Source organism: Cadophora gregata (genome assembly GCF_030347475.1).
Source record: "Cadophora gregata isolate MNR1 chromosome Unknown scaffold_18, whole genome shotgun sequence".
Lineage (NCBI taxonomy): Eukaryota > Fungi > Ascomycota > Leotiomycetes > Helotiales > Ploettnerulaceae > Cadophora > Cadophora gregata.
In genome coordinates, this window is record NW_026695941.1 from 281,670 (window position 1) to 309,503 (window position 27,834).

The 27,834-nt window shown below is 48.4% G+C and overlaps 10 protein-coding genes and 1 non-coding gene across 12 annotated transcripts; 5 read left to right on the top strand and 6 right to left on the bottom strand.

Annotated features, from left to right (window-relative positions):
- Positions 1–3,187: 3,187 nt before the first annotated feature.
- On the bottom strand, positions 3,188–4,225 carry ONS95_006507 (uncharacterized protein; the record flags this gene model as incomplete). Its single annotated transcript, XM_058499971.1, has 1 exon — positions 3,188–4,225. The coding sequence occupies one exon, from the start codon at positions 4,223–4,225 to the stop codon at positions 3,188–3,190; it is 1,038 nt and encodes a 345-aa protein (XP_058349805.1).
- A 4,186-nt stretch (positions 4,226–8,411) lies between these two features.
- ONS95_006508 (uncharacterized protein) lies at positions 8,412–10,094 on the top strand (the record flags this gene model as incomplete). Its single annotated transcript, XM_058499972.1, has 2 exons — positions 8,412–9,087; positions 9,154–10,094. The coding sequence occupies 2 exons, from the start codon at positions 8,412–8,414 to the stop codon at positions 10,092–10,094; spliced, it is 1,617 nt and encodes a 538-aa protein (XP_058349806.1).
- Positions 10,095–10,694: 600 nt separating this feature from the next.
- Positions 10,695–12,652, bottom strand: ONS95_006509 (uncharacterized protein). Its single transcript, XM_058499973.1, has 2 exons — positions 11,086–12,652; positions 10,695–11,016 (listed from the first exon to the last, which is right to left on the bottom strand). Exon 1 carries the CDS (start codon positions 12,206–12,208, stop codon positions 11,327–11,329), a length of 882 nt encoding a protein of 293 aa, XP_058349807.1. The 5' UTR covers positions 12,209–12,652; the 3' UTR covers positions 10,695–11,016; positions 11,086–11,326.
- Positions 12,653–13,582: 930 nt separating this feature from the next.
- On the top strand, positions 13,583–14,422 carry ONS95_006510 (uncharacterized protein). Its single transcript, XM_058499974.1, has 3 exons — positions 13,583–13,843; positions 13,968–14,063; positions 14,165–14,422. Exons 1-2 carry the CDS (start codon positions 13,700–13,702, stop codon positions 14,061–14,063), a joined length of 240 nt encoding a protein of 79 aa, XP_058349808.1. The 5' UTR covers positions 13,583–13,699; the 3' UTR covers positions 14,165–14,422.
- Positions 14,423–16,173: 1,751 nt separating this feature from the next.
- Positions 16,174–16,907, top strand: ONS95_006511 (uncharacterized protein; the record flags this gene model as incomplete). The annotated part of the gene is made up of 1 exon (XM_058499975.1): positions 16,174–16,907. A coding segment is annotated over one exon (693 nt), but the record flags the coding sequence as incomplete, so codon positions are not given.
- A 518-nt stretch (positions 16,908–17,425) lies between these two features.
- ONS95_006512 (uncharacterized protein) lies at positions 17,426–17,701 on the bottom strand (the record flags this gene model as incomplete). Its single annotated transcript, XM_058499976.1, has 1 exon — positions 17,426–17,701. One exon carries the CDS (start codon positions 17,699–17,701, stop codon positions 17,426–17,428), a length of 276 nt encoding a protein of 91 aa, XP_058349810.1.
- A 171-nt stretch (positions 17,702–17,872) lies between these two features.
- ONS95_006513 (uncharacterized protein) lies at positions 17,873–18,833 on the bottom strand (the record flags this gene model as incomplete). The annotated part of the gene is made up of 2 exons (XM_058499977.1): positions 17,873–18,669; positions 18,719–18,833. The coding sequence occupies 2 exons, from the start codon at positions 18,831–18,833 to the stop codon at positions 17,873–17,875; spliced, it is 912 nt and encodes a 303-aa protein (XP_058349811.1).
- A 556-nt stretch (positions 18,834–19,389) lies between these two features.
- Positions 19,390–19,488, top strand: ONS95_006514. The gene has a single exon. It is a non-coding gene; the product is annotated as a tRNA-Leu (tRNA).
- A 1,557-nt stretch (positions 19,489–21,045) lies between these two features.
- Positions 21,046–22,976, bottom strand: ONS95_006515 (uncharacterized protein; the record flags this gene model as incomplete). The annotated part of the gene is made up of 2 exons (XM_058499978.1): positions 21,046–22,050; positions 22,113–22,976. 2 exons carry the CDS (start codon positions 22,974–22,976, stop codon positions 21,046–21,048), a joined length of 1,869 nt encoding a protein of 622 aa, XP_058349812.1.
- A 664-nt stretch (positions 22,977–23,640) lies between these two features.
- Positions 23,641–27,615, top strand: ONS95_006516 (uncharacterized protein). 2 transcript variants are annotated; one of them, XM_058499979.1, is made up of 3 exons: positions 23,641–24,319; positions 24,567–25,248; positions 25,299–27,615. In XM_058499979.1, exons 1-3 carry the CDS (start codon positions 24,013–24,015, stop codon positions 25,876–25,878), a joined length of 1,569 nt encoding a protein of 522 aa, XP_058349813.1. In that variant the 5' UTR covers positions 23,641–24,012; the 3' UTR covers positions 25,879–27,615. The 2 variants fall into 2 exon arrangements, with proteins under 2 accessions (XP_058349813.1, XP_058349814.1); XM_058499980.1 differs by having other exon boundaries at positions 23,641–24,500; positions 25,299–26,245.
- PEX16 (Peroxisomal membrane protein pex16) lies at positions 26,309–27,478 on the bottom strand (the record flags this gene model as incomplete). The annotated part of the gene is made up of 1 exon (XM_058499981.1): positions 26,309–27,478. One exon carries the CDS (start codon positions 27,476–27,478, stop codon positions 26,309–26,311), a length of 1,170 nt encoding a protein of 389 aa, XP_058349815.1.
- Positions 27,616–27,834: the final 219 nt, after the last annotated feature.

Here is a 27,834-nt window from a genome sequence, read left to right on the forward strand (position 1 = left end):
TGGGATGGGATAGTGTCGCATTTGACGAGATATTGAAATGATAATTTGGTTTTTCAACATTATACATACCTCTTTGTGGGTTGGAATTGAATGGGTGATTTGTGCACAGTGAGTAAATTTGAAGCTGCATGGAGCTGACTTCCTGAACTGGTCATGCTTTAGCCTGGTCAAGTGATACAAGCAAAGGACGTAAGTGTTTCTAGCCTCATCCAACAAGTCAGGCGTGGGTAAGGTATATACGAGCTCATCGGCATTTCTTTCCGCGGTGATCTTTATCTATCCTGTACCACTTCCTGATCCATAAGATGAAGCAGGTAATGTTGTACAAATCACCTCCTCCTTCCTCCCTCGATTTCTACCTCTCCCCTAGATCTCCATTCTGTGCGACAGGAGGTTGATTGGTTTTGGTGTCTCGCGTTGGAAAAACCTATTTGGTATGTTCCACAGATGAAGTACATCCATCCATTCCATACATCCATCTCCATGCATACACACAATTTCGTGCAGCTGCTGCACCCCACGCAATGCATGCCACGTACGTTGGGTTGTCATTACGGCGTGTCAGAGTTGCAGCCCGTGTGTGGTTGGAAGGAAGGAGCTGGAAGTCCGCACCAACCAGTGTGATAGTACCTTGTTGCTTTACTGGTTTGCTAATGATTGTTGATCGCGGGGTTTTGTTTCCTTCTGTTGGTTCTTGCCTTTTCGTATGGTGGTGTGTCTGAGTCGTGGGGATTGTTAGGAGGATTGACGGGCTGGCTCGGTGGCTGTTTACGTCGTGTTCTAAGAGCGACAGATGGAAGCTCTCCCTGCAGTGTTGGATGTGGCATGTTCAGGATATCAGTGACTACAGGAGGGTTCATTTGAAGTGGAGAGCCTGGTCATCTCCTCCGAGCTATGGTTTCTTTTGTCACTCCCATCAAGCACGGCACTCAGCTCTTACTATTTACCCCATCATTACCCCATCCATGACCCTACCTTAAATTCACCATCCCCTCCACTCCACATCCAACCTCTCCCCCACTGGCATCTCCACGATCGTCATTTCCAACCCGGGGACTCGGAGTCCTCTCCAGAGCCTGGTACTGTATTAGCCCTCCATCCACCCATAAACCCACTCCCACATAACATCCTGCAGTGCAATCACACCCCAAGGTTCCTGATCAACACCCTCTTTTTTTTCCACCAAGCGTGATTTGTGCTTGGAACTATTAGGTGTGTGGCACGAATGCGTGAGAAGGTTGTCGTCACATGCATGCATGGTCTCCAAGGCCCAACATCAATGGTCAATATCCAGAGCTGAGCTGAACGTCCTTCCTTCTGTCTGGGTAAAGCAGAGAGAAGAGAAGAGAAGAGGGAACGCTGGGATATAAATACCTCTCCTCCTTCCAACATATCTCCCTTCTTTCCTTCCTCCTCTTTTTTTCTTCCTCCCTCCAGCCTCAAGCTTCAGACATTCTATCAAGAATCAACTGCAAACTTAAGCGACGCACATACATACATACATACATACATACACATCAGTTACTTGAAAGAACCTACCTGCCCTACCTACCCACCTACATATAAAAGACTATTATCATCAATCTCCATCGCCGTCTCCATCGCCATCATGGGAGAAAACTGTTCCTGCGATAAGTGCCAGGGCTGCACTACCTGTGAGAGCTGCTCCTGCTGCACTGTAAGTTATACATGTCTCTCCCAGCTTCCTTTCCCTTGGCCCCGCCTTTTCAGACATCTCCTACTTGCATACCATACAATCTCGCCGGAGAGGAAGTAGATAAATAAATAAGCAAGTACGCAAGTGCTAACACCAGCGGCTTACTAGCACTAAAAAACCCCCTCCCAACTCATCCATCCATCCATCCATCCATCCATCCATCCATCCATCCATCCATCCACGCCGCCCGCCCAGCCGCCCGCCCAGCCGCCCTCATTTTTCACGCCACTCCTCTGTACTCCAGTCCGTTAAAGCTTGATGGAGTTCATGCCAATTGGGTGGAGATGGATATTGAAGGTGATGAGGTGGAGTGATGGGATGGGATGGGAGTGGGTTGCAGAGGTGGTGGTGGTGGTGGTGTTCCTTTCTGCTACCTAGTGCGAGGTTTCCTTACTGGTTTGGGTTAAGGGGACTAGGGGACTGGGGGTTGGGAGCTGAGGCAGATGAAATTGGAAAAGAACAAAAACAACAAAAAAAAAAGATAGGATGTTTTGTTTGGTTTGGTTAAGCTTGGTGACTGTGAGGTGTGAGGTTTGAGGTGTGAAATTGAAAAAGTAGTTGATAGGTAGCTCCGAATGGTCGGTCTTATTTACTTTTGATTTATTAACTTCAATTAATGGAACACCACTACACTACACTACACTACACCACACCACACTACACCACACCACACTGCACACATAATACTTATTTCCCATCATCAAGTAATCTCTCTGTTTTATCGTGAGGAGAAATCTAACATCCTTGGGGTTGATGTTACCGTGCGAGAGGGATTGGTGTGATGTGAAAGTGAGGAATTGTTGTGATGTGAAAGTTAGGTAGGAACTCAGGAAGTTAGGTAGGTAAGGTATTTGAGCTATTGAGAGCTGAGATCATGTGATTTCTTACTTCGGTAGCTCACAGCTGTGAATGCGGTACTGCTAGGGATCAACGCAGTTGTCCTCCCAAGTCAAGGTTGTGTGATCAGTCATGCTCTCGAATTGGTGTTTTGGATTCAAATTCCGAGTTTAATTCCGCGTTGAGGGATTCACTGTGCAGTTCTCTATCAAATCGATGAGCAAGTAAGTAAGCAAGCAAGCAAGCAAGCAAGCATTCGCGCGCCAGATAGGTGGATAAGTGGATAGATGACTGGTTCGCGATGGAGAAAGGAGGATACAAACAAAATAAGCTTGGGGTATAAATAAGTATATCAACAATGTACAAAGCACAAGTCTAACATCCATGACACCATGCGAGTGACTGCACCGAACTGCACTAAGCGAGCCTCTTCCGATCAACCAGCCGGACAACTTCCCCCCACCTCTCCTGGGCTCTATTTGGAGATTTTGTTATGGTGAGGGTGTTGTTTGAATGTCATCTGATCCTGCCGTATGACAGGAAGGACGAACGTAAATAAAGTGAGTATATCTCACGCCGCGACCGACCACCGTACACAATGGTCGGGGCGTGCGAGAGAGAGAAAGAGAACCCTCATATCGGATTCACCATACTCGGCTCCGGCACCGTAAACTCCTGCGTCGCATTCGGTCTCAGCTGCCTCGGCGACGACATCGACACTGACACCGTCCTATTCCCCTCACTCCCACCACTACCGGCACCACCCGTCCCAAGTCCCCTCCTCATCATCTTCCCCAAAATCCCCACCAACTGCGCCGCCTCCTCAAACATCTGATCATCCATGCCCTCCGTCGCATTATACACCTCCGAGATAGTCTGTTTAGCCAACTGCCGGGACCGTTCCCGTTCATGTAGACAGTCGTACAGGAAGGCGGTGAATTCGACTTTCACGGAGAGGCGGAGGGGGTGCGAACCCCAGAGTAATGTGTCAGCCAGCGCGGTGGCCTCTTGGAAATACTGCAGCGCGAAGGGGCGGAAGTCTTCGGCTGGGACGAGGAAGTTGGGAGCGAATTCGAGAGGGGGTGGTGTACGGATGATGGGGATGCTGCCACTGCCAGTGCCGCCTACGGGGCCGCCTTCTAATGGGTGTGTAGGCTGGACTGAGCTGGGTCGGAAGGGGTCGCTTGGTGAGCGTGAGCGTGAGCGTGAGCCGGAGCCTGGGCCGGAGCCTGGACCGCGGTCGATGCTCTTGCCTTTGTCGGGTTTGAGGGTGACGCGGGGGGATTTCAGGCCTGGTGGGGTGTGGATTGCGGCTTTGAGGGTGATGGGTGGGTGGTTGTGGAAGAGGACGAAGAGGTGGAAGAAGCTGGCTCGGAGCTTGTGCGCGAGGACCTTGAGCTCGACGGTCTTGACGACCATGGGTAGGACGTATTCCTCTAGGATCTTGAGACATTCTCGCGTGTACCATATGATGCGGCAGTAGAGGTCGACGGATTTGGTGTCTCGGGTGGTGTCCAGTCTGCGCAGTTTGCGAGCTCGGATGACTCTGTCTGAGAACATGGTAATGTTTCCCAGGATCTGGAAGAGGCTCTGGGAGAGTACTGGTTGGTCGAACTGGATGTTTCGAGCAAAGTTCCCTAAGAACTTCATATCCACCTCGGAAGAAGCCATTGCAAGGAAATTGTCGAGTGTGGGACCAAAGTCTCCCGAGTCGATGATAGCGTGTATCTCTGTGAGGAGACCGTTGCTCAGGTTGCAACTGGGATTGGCTTTGTACAGAGTTACTAATCAGTCGTAGACAGACGTTCGACTTGGGCCAAAATGGTGAATTTCAAGATTGAGCCGTCCTCTTCTATCGGGTCCAACGGTAGATGCCCTCCCTCTAGCTTTAGCTGGGTAGCGTTTGAAGTAACAGCAAGCTCTGCAAAGCAATCGTGCAAGATCTGGAGATGGACCGGTTCGTTAGGACCTGGGATGGAGGCCCACCAGGAAATCGAGATCGAGAATTGAGATCTAACCTGCGGTTAGCCATGATGATTCACGAGATGATTGTTCTCTTGAGGTAGCTAGGGGAAGATATTTAAAGATGACGTCTTCTGGGACCGATATCTGTGAAGAGTCATGGGTAAGAACTTACCAGTGAATCAATTGCAACAAATAGCAAGTTGAAATTGATGCCCGCAAATCCAAGCAGTTGTGCGAGTCTCCTGGATAGATTGACGAATCCGAAAGGTTTTGTGAGAAGTCCAATGTTGAGAGTCCAAATTGTTGTGGGTAAGGTCGAAGTGCGGATGTTGAAATGAAGATATAAAAATTATTAATGCGAGTTTTGATGCCTCACCAATGCTGCCACGCTTTTGCTCCTTACTATTCCAAACAAAACCAAGCTTGCCAAATTATTAGTGTATTAAATCCTCCCAATGCAACAGAGATGCGACGAAGAAGCGATGCTGAAAGTCGATTGAAGCAATTAAAGCTCCAGATTCAAGCCCCCGGGTTGGGCACTGGAGGCCGATACAACCCAACACACTCCACCAATCTGGAAGCACAGTCAGACCCAGATACAGGAATACACGTGGAATGAACGTTGGACACTGCCAGCAGACAAGCCGTCATCCAATTGAGGTTGACTGACCCTATAATTACAGGCCGGTCCTCAGGCGTGACTGGCGAAAGCTCGAGGGCCAATGAATGGCAATTTGCTGGCTGGATGGCCACAGCCACCTGGTTTCTCAGCACGACAATGGCCGCGCACCCTTTCCCTTTAATCCTTCGAGCAATGGCATGGAACGCGCACAAAGCATTTCGCCTTTTCAAGAGGGCGCAATTGCACCTGGGAGCAGCAAAAAGCGGTGGAGGCGGTCTGGCTGATCTGAAGTGCTTTGCTGGGTTGGCCGCGCTGGTGGGAGCTGGTGGTGGGTGCTGGTGCTGGTGCTGGTGCTGGGATGTATTGGAATGGAATGCAACGGGCCGACCCTCTTCAATTGAACGACGCGATGATGATGATGATGCGCGCTGCTGCGATTGGCACCACCAGAGCAAGATGAACAGAACAAGACAGAGACGAATTGAGGATTTGCTGATCCCACGGACAACGAGCGTTGGTTCCGACGGCGACGCGTCGATGTTTCTTCTTGGATAAGATAAGAGGGTATCGCGTCTCGAACAACAACAACAATACTGTACTGTAGCAGCAGCAAAAGCAAAAAAGCAAAGCAGGAAAGACAGAACAGAACACCGCACGACGATGGACTCGGTCTTTAGGTATATCGCTGGACCGGCCTGAGGCCTCTCCTTTCTGGCGCTCTCTCGTTTCTCGTTTCTCGTTTGTCACTTTGATCTGATTTGATCTGCCCCCTTCGCCGTGCAGCAGGCTGATGCACAAGCTCTCTGATCTAGATGTACGACCGCTGTAGTTGCAGATTCTGGCGTAAATGCGTGCTGCACGATACGTGGCAGCGCAACGAGCGAGCGAGCAAGCAAGCGTGGACTGAGTCCGGAGGCGAGACGAGGAGAGGAGACTGGCGCAGTGGCGAGACTGGGCACTGGGCCCTTGACTACTGGCCTGCCACGAAGAGACGGTGAGCAAGAAGCTCGAACGGCCGGGCTGCGCTGCGTGCTGGCTCCTGGCTGCGCTGCCTCAAAACAGAGCCCGAGCCCGGACTACGCTGCATTGGGTCAACGCGTGGAAGAAGACTATTGGACATGGCTGTAATTCTGGCCCTCGATGCCCTTCCGTACAGTCCGCTCCTTCTCGAAATGCAGCTCTACGGAGTGCATCCAGTGCACGCAACGGCCACGATACAGTATACTCCTGACGCAGGTTTTGATACGAGACATATCTATGAGATGGAAAATCGCCGAGCGTCATGCACCTGTTCATGCGGGCGCTGGGTGCTGAGTAGGGCTAAGTGCTGCCTCTGCCACCTCACTGGACGGCAGCCATGTGCGCCCGCCAGGCCTCACTGCTCGGCCTGTCCAATGGCATGCGCAAAGCAGCTGAAGACTTCTGGTGGCAGAACTGCAGCGAGGTCCAGCACTACGGTTATTTGAACGTCTGCTCATCAGAGTGGCCCAACCTCCTCTATTTTTTCAACGGCTGCAACTGCTGCCAGCTCATCAATAATGACCTCAGTTGCCTGCACACTTGGCCTCTATATATGCGGCCTTCTTCCCTCTCTTCGGCTTGTCCTATTCGTGTGGAAAAGAATGGGGTCCTTTGTACATGACATGTTCGCCGTGGAACGACCAGCCTCCACATTTCCCCAGAACCAGAGACTGAGGACCAAGGACTATGGACCAAAATGATGGGAAGGAAGCAGGGCAAATTGAACCTCCCACCGGATCCAGCCAACTCTTGATCCATCGGGAGAAAACTCTCTGGAAGTTCCTTTGACCTTTGTCAGACCGCTTGTTCCTTGATATGCTTGGTTCCAGATCCGAGGTTCAGAAATCAGGGAGGGGTTTAACGACACTGCATATGCAGTTTGAAGCGAGAAATTAAGGGGTGCATTTAATCTATTTCTTTGGAAACGCCCAAAGAATTGGGGAACGTCGTACTCAACGTCTTAATTTTTTGGGCTTGTGCTTTCCTGTTTTGATTTGAAGGAGAGGTTTCGTCCTCAAGATGGAATGAGGTGGTTTGTGAATGTCACGTGCCGTGCTCTGTTACTGAATAGTGAATGTATTCTGGCTTTCAGTGATAGGTCGCTTGTCTCTATCTCCTGTCGCTTTACATCCCTGTTATAGCTTTGTTTGGCTTCTCCTTTCACAAGTTCTGTTTTCCGTTGTATCACGTGATAATATGGCCCATATTTCGGGATGGAAAGCCCGCCGGAATGTTCCTTATTTATCTAGGAACATTCGGCAGATCTCGGGCTAGAGGCTTGTTTACCTTGTTAGGCATGCGAGATGGGTTCTGGGGGCCGATTGTCCTGGAGGTGTTGTGGTACTTCGCGGTGCTTTGATGCGTGACTTGGCGGGAGCTGGTAGCACAGCTGAGCGAGAAGACTCGACTCTTGCTGTAAGTGAGTGACGAAGTAAAGGTACAGGGGTACAAACCCAGCGGACAAGTCTCCCATCAACCGGCTGATCATAGGTATGCTTCCAGCTGATCTTACGGATTATCCTGGTCTGTCATAATTTCGTTCAGTGGCAGCTCGGTCTGATTTTTTTTGGGTAAAGCTATCCACGCAGAAAGAGGTGGATCTAGGTTTATAGAAGGCAGACGTCCGGCCACGAAATTTCACTGTACGTAATATCGCGTTCAGTGGTGCCAGTCACGTGTAGCTCGCTTCGCACTATTACTAAATTGTGAGAGATAACGAATTGTCATCAGCCTCCTCATCATCAGCATCAAGATAAGGCACGCTACAAACATCCTGCCAACGTCGCCATCGCTTTTACCATAAGATCTTGCAGTAGTTCTCACCGGCATTGTCCTATCCCATCACTACCTGATGCCCCATCCCACAGGAAGCCGTCCAATCCAATTGACAAGTTACTATCACTCTGGACTTTCAATTTGACCGAATGCCTACATATCGGAACCGGCAATGATGTAGACCCTCATTGGCCTGCACGGTAGATGGATTCGTTGTTCATGCTTTTACGTCCCTCTTTGTCACTGTTACTTTTCCCTTGCCAATGTGCTGTCACAGATAGTATCAGAGATATCAATGCTGCAGCGATGTACCCTTGAGGAGCCAATTGGGCTGCGAGTCTGATATCTCTTCACCTCTGCAAAACCGAACGTTTTTCAATTTTCTCTCTACAAAACCTCACAATCTCTTGCTATATACCTTTTCAATGCCTCGGTAACATTCAATTGTACCTAACTTCAGCATCACCACTCACCATGGACGACCGAACCGACTCCAAGTCCTGGCTCCCCAAATTCCTCCGTCCCAAATCGACGTCAACGCCACCATCTTCAACCCCACCTACCCCACCAAACGAGCGAACCTCCCTCCTCTACAAACCCACAGATCCCAATGCCAATCCCGCGTCATCCTCCTCGCAATCCCCAGAAGGCTCAACATACGAGGTCGACGAAAACGACTCTGCAACCAAACAATGGCTCGCCGAATTCCTGCTCCTGCTGCGCGGTTCCGTGCCGGTTATCTTGGCATATACGTTGCAGAACTCGCTGCAGACATTCTCGGTGTTGATTGTGGGACGATTGAGCCCCGAGGCGCTGGCTACGGCTGCGTTCAGTTATATGTTTGCCATGAGCACGGCGTGGTTGATTGCGTTGGGGGGATCGACTGCATTGGATACATTGGCTTCGTCGACGTTCACGGGGAGCAAGAACCCCCATGATTTGGGAGTTCTGCTGCAGAGGGCTTTTATTGTCTTGACGGCTTTCTATGTCCCTGTTGCTGTACTGTGGGCTCGCTCCGCGCCTGTTTTCAGAGCATTGGGACAGGAGGAATATATCTGCGTGGATAGTGCCAAGTTTCTTACTGCTCTGATACCAGGAGGGTTGGGATATGTGTATTTCGAGTCGATGAAGAAATACTTGCAGGCTCAAGGTCAGTTTGTCTTCACCTTCTCATCCACCACCCACCACTATCGAAATCTGTGTTGACACATCCCAGAGATCATGCGTCCAGGAACCTACGTCCTCCTCATCACCTCCCCCCTCAACGCAGCCCTCAACTACCTCTTCGTCTACACCCTCAAAATGGGCCTCCTCGGCGCCCCCCTCGCAACAGGAATCTCCTACTGGCTCTCCTTCCTCCTCCTCGTCCTCTACGCCCGCTTCATAGCCGGCTCCCGCTGCTGGGGCGGCTGGTCCCGCGCCTGTCTAGCCAACATGACGACCTTTGCACGCCTCGCTATCCTCGGCGTAATCCACGTCGGCACTGAATGGTGGGCCTTTGAAATCGTCGCTCTGGCTGCTGGTAGGCTGGGAACTATTCCTCTAGCTGCTCAGAGCGTCATCATGACTACAGATCAAGTCATGAATACCATCCCCTTCGGTATCGGCGTCGCTGCCTCCGCACGAGTAGGCAATCTCCTCGGCGCACGGAACGCCAAGGGCGCAGCTCGCGCTGCCAACGTCGCCGCCTGGTTGAGCATGATGATGGGCGTGTTAGTCCTCATCGTATTAATGTCCGTGAAAGACTTCTATGCCAAGATATTCAACGACGACGTAGCAGTCATCAAGCTTACGGCGGACGTGATGCCCTACGTAGCGCTATTCCAGATCGCGGATGGGCTGAATGGGAGTTGTGGGGGTAGTTTGAGGGGGATGGGCAGACAGCATATTGGTGCTGCTGTGAACATCGTGAGTTACTATATGGGTGCGTTGCCGTTGGGGATATGGCTTGCGTTTCATGGATGGGGATTGGCGGGACTGTGGGTGGGACAGTGTATTGCTTTGTACTTGGTGGGAGCTATTGAGTGGATTGTTGTGGCATGGAGTGATTGGGAGAAGCAGGTTGTGAACGCGTTCGAGAGGATGGATAGTGGGGAGAGGGTTGAGAACGGGGAAGGGGAAGTGGAAGGGGGTTTGGTCCTGGATGCTGGCCAGTGATGCTGCAATTGGAAAGATCATGAACTCCCCAAAAGATACCTTCTGTCATGTTAGAGGGATATAGGATAATGTCCAACACCACTGGTGTTCAGCTGTGCTTGGGACTTGCCAGTCAGAAGATTTGACGATATAGCACCTAGTTGCGAGAAATCGAAGGGAACACACCCCGTGTGCTTTGAGTAATAATTTTGAACGCTTTCCACAGATAGTGAGATGCACATTGTTGGGCAGTTGTGTTACGCTTGTTGGGACTCCTGATCAAACTCCTTCCTCTCCAAGTTTGATTTGAAATTTTACGCGAAAGCCCAACTTATACCTTAATGTTCCGCATCGAACGTCCAACTAGCTGCCGGGGTAAGTAAGTTAAGCATCCACTTAATGGAATGTCCCGTATAAGGGGCTTCTCTACACCGTGATTGAAGTGTGCAATTTTAATGTCACTTGCTTCGTATCAAGTGAAGTGCTCGATTCAAGCCTAGGCTCGAGCTCAAAGGCTCAGAATGAAGTAATCAGTCGCCCGGTCACGAAGCATGTCGCGGGGCTTGATCAACAAAGTTTTGCTTGTAAGCATCTATCAGGGATGCAGAAGCGATGTGTTATAAGAATTTCCCGTACTGACAGGGGAATAAAGTATCCACGTGATGAGAGGGGGGAGCTTGCTACTTTGGGCTTAGCTTACAACACGTGAGCACTGACTCTACTTAAGTGGTCTCCCCTACTCTAGAACACACGAATAGAATGCAACCTTTTCCACTCAAAATTAACCTCCCTTGTAGAATTATACCTAGTTCCTATTACGTAGTACAGAGTGGAAGTCCATATCAAAGAAGACTCACTATCTAGAACGTTCTCAGTACCTCTTGATGGTCTGGGTCCTCAGCGATTGCAATATTTCTCCTATTATTCACCAAAGATTATGTTCCTAGGGAGTGGCACATTTGATGAGCTCATGTAATTTTCACAAAGACAACCAGAGTTTAATCGAGCGTACCTATTGACTGCCATTTGCCCAAAATGTTCTCTGGCGACACAACCACTGAGAGTTAATTGAGTGCCTTCCGGTGGAGAATTCTTGATACTTCACAACTCCAAGAGGTCTTTTCTAAGAAACTCCTCTTGTTTTACACTTCTCGACAGCCCGTTGGAGCCTTCCAGCTACTCTTTTGGTTGAGGCATATCAATCGTGTTTTTTTTTTTGGCGCCGCTGGCTTTAATTGTAATTTGTCTCTCTGCTACCAGCGAGGCAGTTCGAGTTCGACGATGAAAGGTTTGTAGTTCGGCTTCATTCCTTTGGCCGTATTCATCATGATAGCTGCGTTGACCATAAGAGTCTGTTGTCCTCGCATGATTGCCCACTTATTCGCATACGGAAAATCGTTGATCTGTTCTGTCTCCAAAGGAGTTGCTGATGACGGATCTTTGACACTGCCGTCCGGCTTCCAGGTAACAATGTTCGCGCCATGGCCTTCGTGAATATGGCCAAAGCAATGCAGAAGTGGTCTGACACGACCCACGGCTCGGAGGAGATTATGGCATCCAAGGTTTTGATTGTCGACTTGATCAAGAATAGAGAAAGGGGGGCCATGTGTCATTATGACATCGACACCTGTAGGAATTGGAGCCGTCGCGCTCGAAGTTCGGTTTTGAGCGGGATGCTCGTTGAAGCGGTCTTCTCGAGGGTTGTAAGGGAACGCCCATCCACCCGACCCAGGACTGTATGGTGATGCATAAACTTGCATCCTGGCTCCATTTTCGATGTCAAATTTGTAAGTTCCTTCTTCGAGGTACACGATACCCGCTCTCTTTGCTGCAGGTCCAGTCATGATTTCGACAGCCGCCGCATGGTACTCGGCGTACTCCTCATCAGTCATATTCTCGACTCGACGCGTCTGATCAAGCGAAATGTCGTGATTACCGGCGATGACCAACTTCAGTTTTGCGTTAATAGTTCCCATCATCCGAACACATTCTCTAAGTGAGTCGAGCTCTCCAAAATTGGTCAGGTCACCTGTGTGAATCAGAACATCCACGTCAGGAAGAGTGTTTCCATCGAAAGAATGCTCGTGGGTATCTGAAATGACCATGACTCGAGTGGGAATGGTGTTGAGCGACATGTTTGTGACTTGCAAATGAAGAGCCGCGTATGGTCTTGGGGGTATGACTGATCAAGGCGCTTTGTTCAGACTATGATGGAAGGGCGAGTCGAGATTTGTGAAGGTCAATGGTGTTCGTGATAAGGTGGAGAACTTGTTCAATGAACGTTGAGAGAATTAGGAAGCTTTAGTTGTCGTGACCGTGCGGGTAAGATTGGGCAGGAGGGAAATATATAAGTTTAGTGAGTAAGTTAGCTCTTGTTAGCTGATTTTAATTCTGACTGCACGACTTTGTCAGTCCAGATAATGATGCTCGGCTCCGGAATTTCACCAGTCCGAGATGGTGGAGCCAGCCAAAGTCAGCTTTTTCCGGTCAGGCTTTTAGTGCTAATCAATAGTATTATGATATAAAGCTAAGAGGTGCAAAGTGTGGTTCGAATAACTGAGATCTGTCGTGAGGCTAACATTGCCGTTTTTTAGCTCCACAGCTTGGGAAATGAAATTTGAAGTCGCTAACCATAGTGAGAACTAACGCCCACTGATGTGACCCAGTATATAAGGTTTTTGTGACTGCTCCGATAAAATTGAGGTCCACGACGAATGGTACATTATTTTAGAATCTAGATCTTTGAAGAAACAACCTACCCAAGTAAGAAAGGTTCGGCCAAGCCTGCGAAGCCTATACCAGTTTGCAGCTCGTCTCGTATATTCTCATTGAACGAGGAAACAAAGCAAAACATACTCATCATTGAGAGATTTAGTAGCCATTTGTACTTCATCTGTATACTGATCTGACCTCTGCAAATATAAATCTTAGCAGTGTAATATCTAAATAAAATAATAGATCTGACCAGAATTCTAGCGCAGATTTTGACTCCAATAAGGGCCACAGAAAGAACAAATGCCCCCGGAAACCAGTATATGATATATATAGGGTAGAATCGAAGGAGATTTTTGACAACTCGATGTCAGTTTCCTAGGTTTTGACAAGTCCAGATGTAACCCATGCTGTTCAGATCTGACATCAAAGAGCGAATGGCTGTGCAGTATCGTTGACCATCGCAAACATTCCAATGGCGGACACTTCATCACTGAAAACTTCGTGAATATCATCATTGATCCTGTTCGTTCTCTTTCTATTTATTGGGCTGTTCAGACAATGCCGGTAGATTACATCGTCTTCACCTACACCGATGCAGAAGTAAACAAAGAACCTTACCCCTGCTTGTCAACTCGATTCACTGCCCACGACACCATCATCAATCCCATATTCCCTATTCAGATCACGCTAATACGCGACATCGCATCAGGCACCAACAGTTTCGTTCTCGGGGCAAGCATAAATAGCCCTTCTTCCGTCTCCTTGAGAATCTTCTTTCTTCGTTAACACCAAACACCAAACTCTACCTCCAACTCAACTCAATTCGCTCTATGACAACTCATTCAACTTGAAATCAAGTACGGACTCGAACAAGCAACCAAAACAAATACAAGTCAAATACAACTGCAATCATGCAATTCCTCAGCACCGTCCTCGCAGTCATCTACCTCACCTTTTCTGCCGCTACGATGGCTGCTCCTGCTCCTCAGGGTTTCATCGGCCAGGAGAAGTGCACCAATATTGGTTCGTACGGATGTGGTCGTGATAACAGCATTGTATGTATTCCTCCCTTACTCTCTGCCACCCCTTCTCTCATCCATAGCTCTTGCTTGTGCTTGTGGGAGGAAGGAGAGAAAGATGAAGTGCATGATGAGATGGGAAGGCTGACAAGTTGAATAGATCGTCTGCAATGGTGCCGGAAAGTGGGTTACTGCTGCTTACTGTGGCGGTGCCCAGCACTGTGGCATTGTTGGTGGTCAACCACACTGTATCTAAGTAAGTTCTTCTCTGCTGCTTCTCACTGCACCGCTTCTCCCTCCCCCTCAGATGTGTCTCCTGAACTTGAACATGAAAATGATCTGATTTCTACCTTCCAGACATCCATCTCACCTCAGCATCCAACCGTCCTCTTGAACCTCTCCGTGATACTACGTCAATTGAGCCAACAGTCAATATCGGAGGAAAGGGATGGGATTCTTCAGTTGCTTTTAGGGCTGTCCCTCATTGGACGGGCGTTTATGTGGATGGTATGGAAAGGAGTTTGCGAGGTAAATTCTTGAGAGCCACGTCGAGAATAAGACTAAATTGAGATTCTAATTTGCGTTGGGATCGAAATTGAAGAAGCCTTTCCGCACATAATGATCTGCTGTGACCAAGTTTGACATGATGTGACAACTGAGATCTGATTATGTGGTGTGATGGTCACCTTTAGGTGCAGATGTAATTTCAGGGTTGTTTTCCTGTCTGTTCCGCCGTTGAAAATGAATTAAAGCAAAACATGGTCAGGGTAGTGAAAGAAATTGTTCTTGTCAGCTCTAGCATGCGCATCCTGTAGAAGAATTTCGACGCGTTGGCCCATAGGTTTGTCACCCGGTTGGAGTCTGAGACCCACGTCATAATGTCGCATTCTGAATGTAACTGATGTACCTGAGATTCTGAAAATTGCGAAAACTGTGATGAACATTCTCACGGCAGTAATAGGGGTTGAGCTAAACAGCAAGCAGCTAAAAGCACGACTATGAAGTCAGTCAAGCAAGCAACATAATAAACCATCAGCCTTCCCTTTGGAAAGGCGAGAAACAAGTAACAGTAAAGTAACAGTAGAAAACCAAAAACACAAGGACCTAAACGCCCAAAACGTTTTCCCTAACTAAATAAGCACCTGCCCTCCATAGCAAGAGTCGCCCTGCCGGTCCACAAATACAGGATCTAACCACCTTCCTTCAATACGATCGCCTGTAAAACCAGGACCGGAATCTCAATTCTTATGTACTATTTCAAAACATCTCTAAAAGGCAGAAATATGTATAAAACCATCAAATTTGTCACAAAATCAGGACATGCGGCATTACTACCCACGACTGCTTGGTTTGTTAGATGATCAATCCAATCTTGCAGTTGTACCATACGGATTGAGTCCATGCATGTCTCTGTCGCCATCTTCCTTCTTGTCTTTGTTATCCTTGTGTTTTTTGTCTTTAGCTTGCGCACTATTTTTGGGTTTGTCCTTTCAGACTGCTGTTGATAACGATAGCACGCTCTTTCCGAAATCTGTTTGAGCCATGTTTCCATTTTCTGTGCTTTGAAATCAAACAGTAGTTTGTGAATAGCTGTTAATGAAGGAGAAGAAAAGTAGTGAGGCATGAGATAGCTGAAAAGCCAAAATGTATAATTGAGAAAATAAAAAGGCGGATGAACCTATTATTAGCGGTATTTGTATCCTTCCGCCGCCAGTGTCAGAGCTCCTGGAATTCATCACAGCTTGGCGCTTCCGCATAAGCGCTGTGGACATGTTGAGACTTGAAATTCTCCATTTTGGCGCCCCAGACTCATGGACATCACGGATTGTGTCCGTATTTTCAAACGCAACGAAATTTGCTTGAGGATGAAAGCGGTTGACATAGCAGGACATTGATTTCTGACTACATGGCGCAATGTGTAAGGAACCATTTAAACTTTCCGTACAACATCTCTGAAGCGCCAAGATGGAAGTCGAATTCGGGAAGAAAACTCGCTTAAGAAGTTGGAAAGTTACCGGAACTAGTTGCTCTAATGAAAATGCTTCACAGGCAGAATCATGGTGGATTTCTCCTACAGGAAATTTTTTTGCAGAACTTGACATGGTATATGTATAGAATTGTTTCTTGACACTTTTCACGTATCTTGAGAAGCCATTCCAATTCTGCACCACATAGAACTTTCTTGCTGAAAATTATTTACAACACTCTCATATTCCAAAATTTTCGCCAAGGCAGCACCGTCAAGTTTTCCAGATTTGGGTATTTCTTCCTAATTGCTTACGGAGAGTATATAGAAGAGTAAAATCCAGTCTCTAGATAGACTTGCACGACCTGGTGGCGTGGTAGGTAACTTGTCCTGTTTGGAAGGCTCTTTCCATTGTTGGTGATGAGGGTTCTCAACATGGTCAGTAAGAAGGAAGGAGCAATGGCGGAGAGGTCTTGCTATTTATCTTCTGCATGTTCCATTCCTCTTCCTGTTCTCCTTTTCTCTTTAGCTCGAATTAAGTTATTCTTATTTTATGTCCGGGTCTTGCTTTTGGGTAAGCTAAATTATCACCTTTCACATTCCAAACAATTACTGACTGATCCCAATCACAGCTCTTCAAATTGCACCCGAGAAACCCAGTTCAAATACCAAGCCTCTTCCTCTCAATCATTCGACCCCAGACAGCCATTCTTGAACAACAATTCACATCTCGAACTCGACCTCTCCATCTTCACTGCCTCTACAATGCTCCGACAAATCACTCCTTTTCAGCAAGCGTGTCTCGACGCCTACACTGCCGCCTGTGCTTTAGTGCCTCGTAACCTCCGCCGGACAGTTATTCTGTTTGGTGGTGCCGCGAGCATCGCCCATGGTATCCTAGAGCGAAAAGCCAAAGATGTCGACATCCTGGTGGGTGTTGAAGCTCTAGCGATCCTGGACGATGCGATCATCAATATGCGGGAGGGCTTTCACAGGGACTGCAATGGATCCATCAAGTGGGACAAATGTGACGCCAACAACAACAAACTCTTCGAAGTGACCCTACGGGGTTTTTCATGCAGACAACGTCTGTAAATTGTCTGCATTTTGTCTGTATTCCTAGTAGTAGTAAAACATAGTAAAATACAGACAAAATTCAGACAATGTCTGTTACAATTTCATCAAAAAAATGCAGACAAATTAGCGTGTGTCAAGGTACGAGAGTTTAGGTACCTCGGACTTTTCATGTTTCAATACAAAGTTAAACACAGACCTTTTACTACCTACCTCCGGAACACTCGGAAGGGAGACCTACCTTAGGAGGGGAGGGAGGGAGACCTACCTTGGGAGGGAGGGAGACCTACCTTAGGAGGGGAGGGAGGGAGACCTACCTTGGAGGGGAGGGAGGGAGACTTACCTTTAAAGGAGAGAGTAGGAAAAGGGAAGGGAAGGAAAGGGGGGGGGGGAATAAGAGAGGGGATATTTAACTTTATTAGTCAGAAAACTCTTAAAATACAGACAATAGCTGTATTTCCCTTAAATTACAGACAATATCTGTATTTTCACTTTAAATTTTCAAAAATCGATCAAAATTAAAGTTTCTAGCTAAGAAAAATACAGACAATTAACTAAAATGCAGACAGAAAATCCGTCTAAAATGCCTGTTTACAGACAATATCTGTAGGAAGTGCAGACAGTGTCTGTAAAAAAACCCCCGTAGGGTGACTGTTGAACTCGTTGAGTTGGGTGGTCCATTTGTTCCACGGATTCCAGAAGTGGTCGGTTTCGGGGAAGGGTATGTTGCTACCCTCTCGGAACTCGTGCGGTTGAGGGCGTCCACGCTCGTTGAAAGGGGTGATGCGTCGGACTACATCGACTTTGAGCTTCTTCTCTCCCATGCCCGCCGGCGGCATGCCAAACTTCAACATATTGGAGAGGAAGAACTCGAGTCGATGATAGAGGCAGTGAAGATGTGTGAGAGGTCTCGAGATGTGGATGTGTTGTTCATGGCTGTTCTGGGGTCGTTTGAGTTGAGAGGGGCTTGGTATGAGAACTGGGTGGCTTGGGCTAGCACGTTGAAGTTTTGAAAGTTAAATATTTTAATGAAAGGGATTTGTGGCTGGGGCATACTCTGAGCTTAGACCGATGTGAAGGTGACGTGTGAATCTTGACGTGCTGGGAATCTTTCTTATCCAGTTGCCTTCCCAACCGTCACCTGAAGACTGAATTGCACAAAGACCTGCAAGGCTTGTAATGTACCTAAACTGAGTCGCATTCTTCGTAGAACGTCGATTTTCCACGCATATCCCGTCTTCTGTCAAGTCTTGGATATATTCCGTACCGAAGATCGAAACCATAGTAGCCCACGAACGTGTTTGCTGTAGTTTTAGTCCGTGCCTCGGAGGAGAACTCAGCTGACCGACCAGGCGAGATCTTTCGGTTCTCACGAGGAGAAAGGCACTGTATGGTGTTCTCAAACCAGTGTGACGCCAGATGTAGGTTCTAAGCTCTAGCGGTAACCTCGACATGAAGAGCGGTTGCTCCTTATGACAAGCTAGCAACGCCAGCCTGCTCGCTGAATTGAGAAAGTGATGCTTTTCTTGAATATTCTGCCATATTGAAGGGTCCGGTACTAGACTTTGAGCAAGTCTGTAAATGGTTGATGCAGAACAGCCCTCAAATTCCCACGATAGGATGGAATAGCACCAGCTGTGGAAGCAGAAGGCCTGTCCATCAGTTTGCAATGTCTGGTTGACTTCCGCCTCTTGAGTAAGTGTAATTGTTTCTGTTCGTTCGGCCAAAGCAATGTCGACATCGCAGTAACTTCTGGGGAAGTCGGTGTAGGTAGATTTGGTAAGCTCGATGCTGCGCTCGCCATTGATGTTCAGATCCAGCACTGTTTGCTTTGTCAGCAGGATAAGTAGGACGCAGAGTCCAGAACATACCGGCGCGAATCACAGATTGCCAGGCATTTGGGCCGGATACACAGTGCAGCGGAAACTGCTCATCGCAGAACGCACAACAATTGATAGCAAAGAACGACTTGTTAGAAGAATCCATAGGCTACAGTGCGATAAGACCTGTGTAGAGTATCGGTGGAAAGGTAAGTTGCTCACAGTCGAGAATTATCAAACATCTAATATGGAAAGATTGCTCTCTGTCGGGCCATGCATGCCATACAATGAAATTCTGGATAACGACGAAACTTCGAGTTCCTATCAAAGGAAAGCTCAGGAAACAGACGACGGCTATTTGCATCTACTAATAAGAGCTAACCTCCGTAGGTGTTCTATAAAGTGCTGAACTTTGGCCTTCATTAGTGCCTGCAATCAAGAAGGAGCCTAAAAGACCCCGCCCTAGCAGGGGAAGGACGAGTAGGCATTGCAACTGGTCAACTCACTTAAGTTGAGCCTCATCGTCTGGCCAATAGTAAGACCCTGCTCATCCCTTTATTAGCGCGAGCAATGTCTCACGAAAAACGATGGGAGATCTCGCTTTACCCATGTTTGTATAAATTGTGATCACCCACGTGACAAAGCTCCACAATCCCACAAATCAATTTATCACAATGCGCTGCCAGTATATATTCAAATAAACCGCATCGTCCTTCATCACTGGACAGATGGCCGAGCTGGTTATGGCGCCAGGTTAAGGTTTCCTTAGCAACAATCTCCTGGTCACGAAAGTGGCGTGGGTTCGAGTCCCACTCTGTTCATTTCTTTTGCTTTTTTTGCTATTTCGACATTCTGAGCTGGTTTGAATACCTATCTCTAGAAATTCATTGGATTGGGAAGTAAATGTAGACCAGGTATATAGAAATTTATACTTTTCCTTGGTCTACTTGTTGAGAATAGATACTGGTAACATCCAATTCTCTTGTCTCTTGTTTTGACCAGACGCTCCAATGAAGCTTGAAGATTTTCCACTCTGTTAAGTTTTCGCTTGCCTAGATCCAGGTATCCTTTTCTAGATGTAATGTAGTGGGGCTGTGGAGACGTGGTAATGACTAGTGAATACTGCCTCATCGGGACATTAGGACCTCCTGTACCCGAGGTACTCTTCCACCGACCATTTTATCAGTAGCAGATGAATTTGGGAAAATAGGTAGCTATTGCCTACTCAATATACTCACAGCAACTTTGTATCACTGACAGGAGCATGACTTATCCGTCATCCAAGCCAAGAACCATGTCTCACGCAAGATGGTCAAACTGAAAGATCCGCGTCTCAACTTGATCCGCTGTTGACAAGTATATGGAATTGTTTATCATTCCGGGACAAACATGTACATCTAGCATTCCTCGCATGTAACTTGAATCCCGAGCCACGCCGTCCTGATTTTATTAGTAACGTTATTCTGCGTTGCACAAGTATTTTCAACCTCGCTTAAGCGAAAGAAGCTTGTTTACGTCCTTGCACTTCCTAATAAGCACAACGCAAGAAACGGTTTCGCAAAGCCCAGACACCGGTGCTTCCCAATCGAATGAGACGTTTGAGTCGAAGAAAAGGGAAAGAGGTTTGAAACTGAACCTTGGCAACTGGGCGGGACCTTCGAACGACCTCGTTTAATCCATGTCGATGCCCGTTTTCATGATACAACAAGCCATCGCCTCTATCGCAGTCGTGAAAGAAAGTGGAGAGAAAGGGGCCAAAGAAAGAAAATCCATTTGATTGTCGAAATTCTCGGAATTGGTTTTTTCTCTCTACCTTTCCTGGACTTCTAAATGAACTCGCGTCCGAATTGGAGCTTCTGAATATAATCTCACGAGCATTAGTGCAGTCGGGAATGTGGGACATGGAATTCATTCCACGATTGCCCATCCAAAGCCAGCGCCAACTTTATAGGTATCAGGAGCGACCTGTGACCAATCACACACATCTAATTCATTAATATGAGAGTATGTGTGTTATTTTCACCAGAAACCGTAGAGGGACTGGCAATCATGTCTCGCCATATCCTTCCATCGATGCTCATTCATCATCGCTAGCCTGTGTTCCTTGGTTTCCTGAAGGCCATGGACCAGTCATCTGTTGTACTGGTAACATCAATAGATAATTGCTTCGGTATTCTTAGCTTCGGCAGTTCATCGCTAGCTGCATCCGACCACCAATCATGTTGTTGCGGTGGAACATTGCGGGTTGAACATATACGGTAGTTTGGATCAACCAAGTAGAGCTTCACAGAGCGAGGGTTTCCAGGGAGACTCGGATCCACAACTTGAAATGGCTCAAGCCGATGCTCCATAGTGATTGGAAAAGTTATCAAACGTCCTTATGACAGGACAATGGACCCTATATTCTGAAAAGGCTGAATCTCATGAGCAGGTATCGTTTCTTTGCAAAGATCCTCTTCTCGAAATCCAAGGATTTCAGCAATAGCTGCAATTTCCTTCCCACCCTTGTGATATCTTTCGGCTGGCTTGGTCCAGGGCTCCCATTTTTCTTTCGCAAACCTGTGCGTGGCATATCTGTAAAAGTGTTCCCATATCGGGGTCTCTTGACGGAATGAAATGCAGGTGTGGGTGACGTTTTGGACGTCGTAGGAATACATGGCCGTGGCTACTATATGCTCGTTCATTTGTCCTTCGAGCTTCCAATTACTACCAGGATATCTTGGATTCTCAGGCGTGAGCTCAATGCCATCAATCTTGACGATAACTTGCAAACCCTCCTTGCGGAAAGTATCTTGTAGATTGATTACATAGGGCTTGTGATCTGGGACTACTGGTCTGAGATTGTCGACAAAAGGGCTGCCTTCGGTGACCATACTGACTATTGCTTCATTGCTGTTACCAGTCTTCCAATCCTGGTATGAAAAGGCTGTCCCAGGTTCTGGATGCTTGAAGAAAAGCAAACGCTCGTGTTTCCTCAGCAGCTGATACCATGTAGTGAGTTCATCCTCCGCCCAGTCTTCTGGTAACTTCACCTTATCGGACGATCCGTTTTCGGGGCGTTCAAGATATTCTTTCGCCATATTCCATAACTCGGGGGATGGCTTGCCCATATTCAGTCCTTCTCGGACATCTCCATAGCCTCCGATTAATCTTTCTGCTGCGAGGCGTTTTTTCTTCCCCTCTGCAGTTTTCACTTCAGTCGTGTTGCGTAACATTTCTTGCGCTTCGAGGTATCTCTCCACTCTCGCGGGTGCGGGTACATTAAAAGAGAGCGCCCATTTGGGGTATTCGTTTTCCCACTCCACGCCATATGTTAAGATGCGCAGTGGAATTGGTCCTCGTTGACCTTGATTGGCATGATCCCAACCGTACCCCCAGTCTTTCTGCCCTTGTATTAGACAGTCATTCCACGGCTTGATTACCGAGGAAATGAGATTCTCAATACATTTATATAGCACTGTATGTGAAGGTGCAGGTTATTGATGTAAGACGTGATCCGAATCTCTGTTCCGACGTCCTTCGAGAACTCCACGTCCGACGGAAGGTACTGGTAATTAGAGCTCCAGAAATAATGCGCACATTCCGAATCGTACTCGTCAACCCCTAGCCTCAAGATTTCTGTTGCCCCTTCTTCCATCTGCTTTTGAACGTTTGCCGAGTCAACTCGTCTATCAAGATGTTCTGGTGCCACAGTAGCATGCTCGTACGATCCTAGAACATTTTCAAGGTTGACTTGGCCGCCGTCTGCTAAGACTAGGCTCCTGCCATACACTAATGGGAATAAAGAAGGATCCACGATATTCAGCACTTGCCTGTCGGATTTGGGCTGCCAATCCTTGTCCGGTCGCTCGAGTAAAGGCGCAATTCCAGATCGAAACTCGGCACCGAGAGATTCATGAAGTAACGTATCGGATTTACATATACAGGATCCGGTGTCCAAAACACGAACATATTGATTCTCGCCGAACAGGATTGCTTTGTCCCGTAGTTCATCCATGCACCAGTTCCAGGCCTTTTCGCTCATGAGTGGTGTCGTTGCGAAGGCCTCTTCCCGCCAATCTCCGACAATCTTCTCGTTGAATATGTTGACGTGCCACGCAGGCTTATCAGTCACAGCATTCATCACTGCGACCATGGCCAGTTCACGCGCTGTTACGGCTGGTACCTGCTGCCAGTCCCTTATGCCATGAGCAAATCGGTCCTCGCATCTGAGCTCAAACTCGACAGGGATATCGCCGAAGCCGGGAACTTGAAGTGAACGATCGCCACTGTTGTCCATTCGTTTTGATCCATACACGGATGCGCCCATCGCAACGGTTTGAAGTATTTGTGCATATCAACGGAGAAGAATATTGGCTGTTGCGTGCTGAGTGGGGGCTTCTCGATTGGCAAATCGATGCTTTAGCGGCTCGCTTCCAGATGCGCCACTATTGTGCGACGATTACGAGGACTAATAGGGAGATAAAGGAGGTAGAAGAAGAGATAGGAGGGGGTACGCTGTATCTCACATCTGTGAGGTGTAGACCAAGTAACATATTTTGGAATATTAAGAGTTATTGGGTGGGTTGCGCCTCAGCTTTGTGCTTGAAGTGACAAGTCTACTGTTTACACTTTCGGTTCGAGGCGAATTTCCCATATTAACGAAGCCAGGCACTCAAGTAAGCAAGTATCTAAGTACTAAAGTACCATCATGGAATAATTAACTTGGTGACGGCTATCTGAATTACCTTCCTGGATTGTTCACTTTTCGTTAACAATCGGCTTCAGTTCTTGTCTCAGTCAATCATCATCCCATTAGTCTCTTAGCATCTTATCACTTATTATGATCCCCTCCACAAAGCCAGCCACTCCAATCAAGTAATTATCAATATTGCAGTCATTAAAAAAGTGATTTGACAGCCATGTCATGCATCCCTAATGCAATAACGGGAGATCTTAGCACACCCACTCAAGACGCCCAGCGTTGCAATGTCGTCTATCAACCCCTGCCGGATCGACTAGTTGGTGCTGGACCCGCATGAAATCCCAACCGCAGGAACCATAACCGAAGCCACCCTTGGCCTTGCATTTGCCATTCCTTGAACGACACGACACAACACACCCATTCCTGGACACCTGCCAGCTGCCTTGTCTTGCTTGTCCCGAGCCATCTTCCTCGCTCGTAGCCGCACCGCAGCTCTACTCGATACAGCTTTCTGCGATTGCCTGCCCTGTCCCCCCTTCCGGCGCAAACCAGTATGCCAGGGGGCGTCCTATAGGCTCGATCAACCCTCGATCCATCCCGCGATCTCATCTCTGATATCTTCCGTCTCCCTCTTGTCTGCCTCGCCTGCAACGAACCGACCATGTATGCGCCTGCTTATGGATATGGCCCGGGAAACAGCAACAGTCCTTCGCCCTTCAACCCCAATGGCGCCCCTCCAGTGCCGCCCCATCACCCCCACCAACAGCAACACCAGCAGCAACACCAGCAGCAACAGTTGGGCCAACCTCAGCACATGATGTATAACCCACAGCAGTATGGCGCTGGTCCTGGGCAAGGACATCCTCAGTCGCAATTCCCTGGCGCTCCGGGGCCGAGCATGGGTGGGAACCCGGGTGCAATGGGGATGATGCAGAATAACGGTATGGCGCAGATGGCTGGTGGACACGGTATGTTTATGTTGCACACAGAGCGGACCCCGAACCTTCCCTCATCATCATTCCTCCGACACCCTGCCTACGGTGTCGTATATCTGTTTGCGACATACCGTTTGCTCCTGCCCCATATACCAGTGCTCTCCCGCCTACCGACCCTGTTGAGCTCAAGGCGCAATGTCCAGCTTCCAATCATGTTCATCCTCCCGTGTCGCCTTTGTCTGTTTAAAGCAAACACATCTGACAAGCCTCTTATAAACAGTGCCTCCATATCAGACTCCATACTCGAGCTCCCCATACGGGGGTAATGTACCTACATCAACCACCGCCAACCTTCCGCCGAACTTCATGCCCCCGACATCTGGAGCACCTTCGTTCCCAATGAACTCGATGAACATGAATCCTCAGCACCAGGCCCAGCGAATGCAACCCCCTCCTCCTTCATCGACACCCACACAGCCTGGTCCAAGAGCGTCACCGTTTGCGGGTGGGCCTCATAATACCCCTCCGAACGCTGGTCCACAATCACAGTTCTCACCTCCTCAGCAAGCAAGCCAGGCACATCTGCAAACACCAAACAGCAACCAGCAGCAGCAAGCTCCAAGCGGTACTATCCTCACACCACAAACGCCAAACTTTCCGCCTGGGGCGCAAGGCGCGAACGCTGGTCAAGCTATGTCCACACCATTAAGTCCTAATTCTGAATCGCGAGAGAAGGAAAGGGTGACCCTTCTGCTGGATATCAACCGAGAATTGTTGTTGGAAGTCATGAAGATACAAGCGCAAGCTGCTCAGGCTGAGGCGAAGAAGGAGGAATCAGCACCAACCGCTGCTTCGCCGGAAGGGGCTGACAAAGAGAAGACTGAGCAAGAGAAGGCCGACAAGGAGAAGGCTGATAAGGAGAAGGCTGAGAAGGCCAAACCTACCTCGAGGGACTATTTCGAGTATGAACTCTTGCGACTGGTGAATAACAAAATAGCTAACAATGACATAGATGTATGCGCCGACTTCAAGCGAACCTGGCATATCTCGCTGCTATAGCCGATCGATCACACAAGCCATCTTCCCAGATTCCTCCTCATCCTGCAACTATGACTGCACCACCTCTCACCTCCAAATCAGCCTCAGCAGGTTCACCTAAACAAGATTCGAAGAATGAAGAATCGGACGAGAAGAAAGGGGAAGAAAAGAAACCAGAAGACGACGATAACAGAGCCGAGATCTTGAAAGAGCAGTATAAGAGATTGCAGGCATTATTTCCAGGGGTTGATCCGAAGAAAGAGGCTCAAATGCAAGGAAATAATCCAGCGCTAAGGGCACAAGCACAACAACACGCCGCGGCGCAAATGCAAAAACAGCAACAGCAGCAGCAAGGACAGGGTCAGGGTCAGGGTCAAGGACAAAATCAGGGCCAGGCACAAGATCCGAATTCTCAGCAAAAGCTTCAGAACGATCTTCTTCGGCAGAAGATGATGATGCAGCAGCAAGCTCAGCACAATGCACAACAACAAATGGCGCAGAATATGCAAAATATGAGCCAGCAACAGCACCTAGGTCAAAATCGTCAGGGTTGATAGAGTGTATTATGTGGCGCGGGATATGTCGGAATCTATATAATATAATGGGTTTGGGAAGGAACAATTGGAGTTTGTGAAACGAGGAGCTGTTGCTTGGCTGGGTAGGGTAACGCGATGGTGGCATTTTGGTGTATTATACCAGGCGCTTGAGATGCCCTTTGAGACTTTGGGGAGGGTGCTTGTAGATGGATAGTGGAAAATAGTGATAAGCTGGATGGGTATGAGGAAAATGAAAGTTCTATGACTATGGCGTCTGCGGGATCTATTGTTACTTTTGGTGTACCTAGTCCGGACAATGGGAGTAGAAAGCCTGTACGGATTACCATATGTTTAACAAGCCATGGTAAAATTACAAATATCAAGTCATAATTTCAACTTCATGAAGGCAATAAACCAACGCTTAAATGTACATTCCCTCTATTCTACATCACTCCGAGCTAGTACTGAAGTAATATCCATCCCACAAATACAAATAATCATCCAACACCCCACTCACCAGACTAGGTAGTTTCTCACTAGCACTATGCAAGAACCCCTTGGTGACATTCTCATAGAATGCACCACGCATCGCCCACCAGCCCATCGCCCACCCCCTCTTACCCCACTGCTCTCTTTCTAGTGCCGTAGTCCTCAAACCATCCTTCCTTAATTGCCTAGCCGCGTACTCGATACTCAAACCTATCAGCCACGGCTGCCAATTCTTCTTGTCCCTGCTCCGCGACATCGCGATGGCATATACGACCGGCTGTAAGATATGCAGGAGTTCTGCTAGTTGTGCCGAACCAACAGTCTTGTTCAACAACGCGTTCGGCGCCTTGATGTCGTCTGCCGTGAGGACCTTCGAGAGCAGATAGCTCGAGATATCGCTCGGGTTCGGCAGTGACGGTAAACTCAACCCCGTCCTCTTCATCCTATACTCCTTCTCCACCCCTCTCGGCCTCTTCTCCCTCTCCCTCTCACTCATCTCACTAAACCCCTCATCCTCAAAACTGCTCGCCTCCCCAAAAATTCCATCATCCTCACCCTCCGCCTCTCCCTCAACATCAGGAATGACTTCCCTTTCCGGCAGCGGTGGCGTTACCAGTGGTCTCGAATTCGTGATCTTCAATAAACATAGCCTACACACCGCCTTGATAAGTTCTAATATAACCACCACTCGCCAACGCACCCGTTCCCCTTTTCGCTTCGCCATCATCTCCCATAGCAGCTGCGTGTACTGCACGACCGCCAGGGCCGTCGCAACCCTGCGATAGAAGCGCGAATGCCCAACCCAGAACTTCGTGTACCGATTATGGCTGCTCTGCTGCTGTGGTTGGCGTGGCATACCTGGCAATTTTGCGACCGCGCGCGAAAGTAGTGTGTCATGGTATAAGGAGAGGAGTTGGATAGAGGAGTGCAGCGATTCCGAGGCGAGTTCGGCGTCGCGGAAGCGGCCTGGGATGATGTAGGTTAGGGAGCGGAGGGCGGATTCGATTTGTGTTACGGAAGATTGGTTCTTGGTTATGAAGTTGCTGTAGAGAGAGAGGATGTGTTTTGGGGAGGGGGGCGCGCGTAGTGGTGGGAGGTGGGTCTGCGCGGTTGCTTTGAGGGTTTCCATTTTGTTTGTTGTTTGGTTGGTGTTGCTGCTTGCTGGTAAGGACCAGCCAGCCAGCCAGTATGAGAGATAGGTTGTAAAGGAGTGTAGGGAGTTGGACGGGTGGAGAGAGTGAGGTTGATGGGGTTGTGAATGTAATGGGAGGAGGTTGGATGTGAATACGCATCATCGTGATGCGCTGGACGTGAACTGCCGAGGTCCACGGCACGTGCCTGTCCACTCGCTTAGAGATTCTCAAGGGCGGCGTGGGGGTCAAGGCGAGTAAACAACCAGTGAAGATGAAGCCGCTGTTCGAAAATTGGAAGAAACTGCATTAGAATGTTTTGTTTTCGAATTTATGGAGGCGTTGCCGGTTGGTC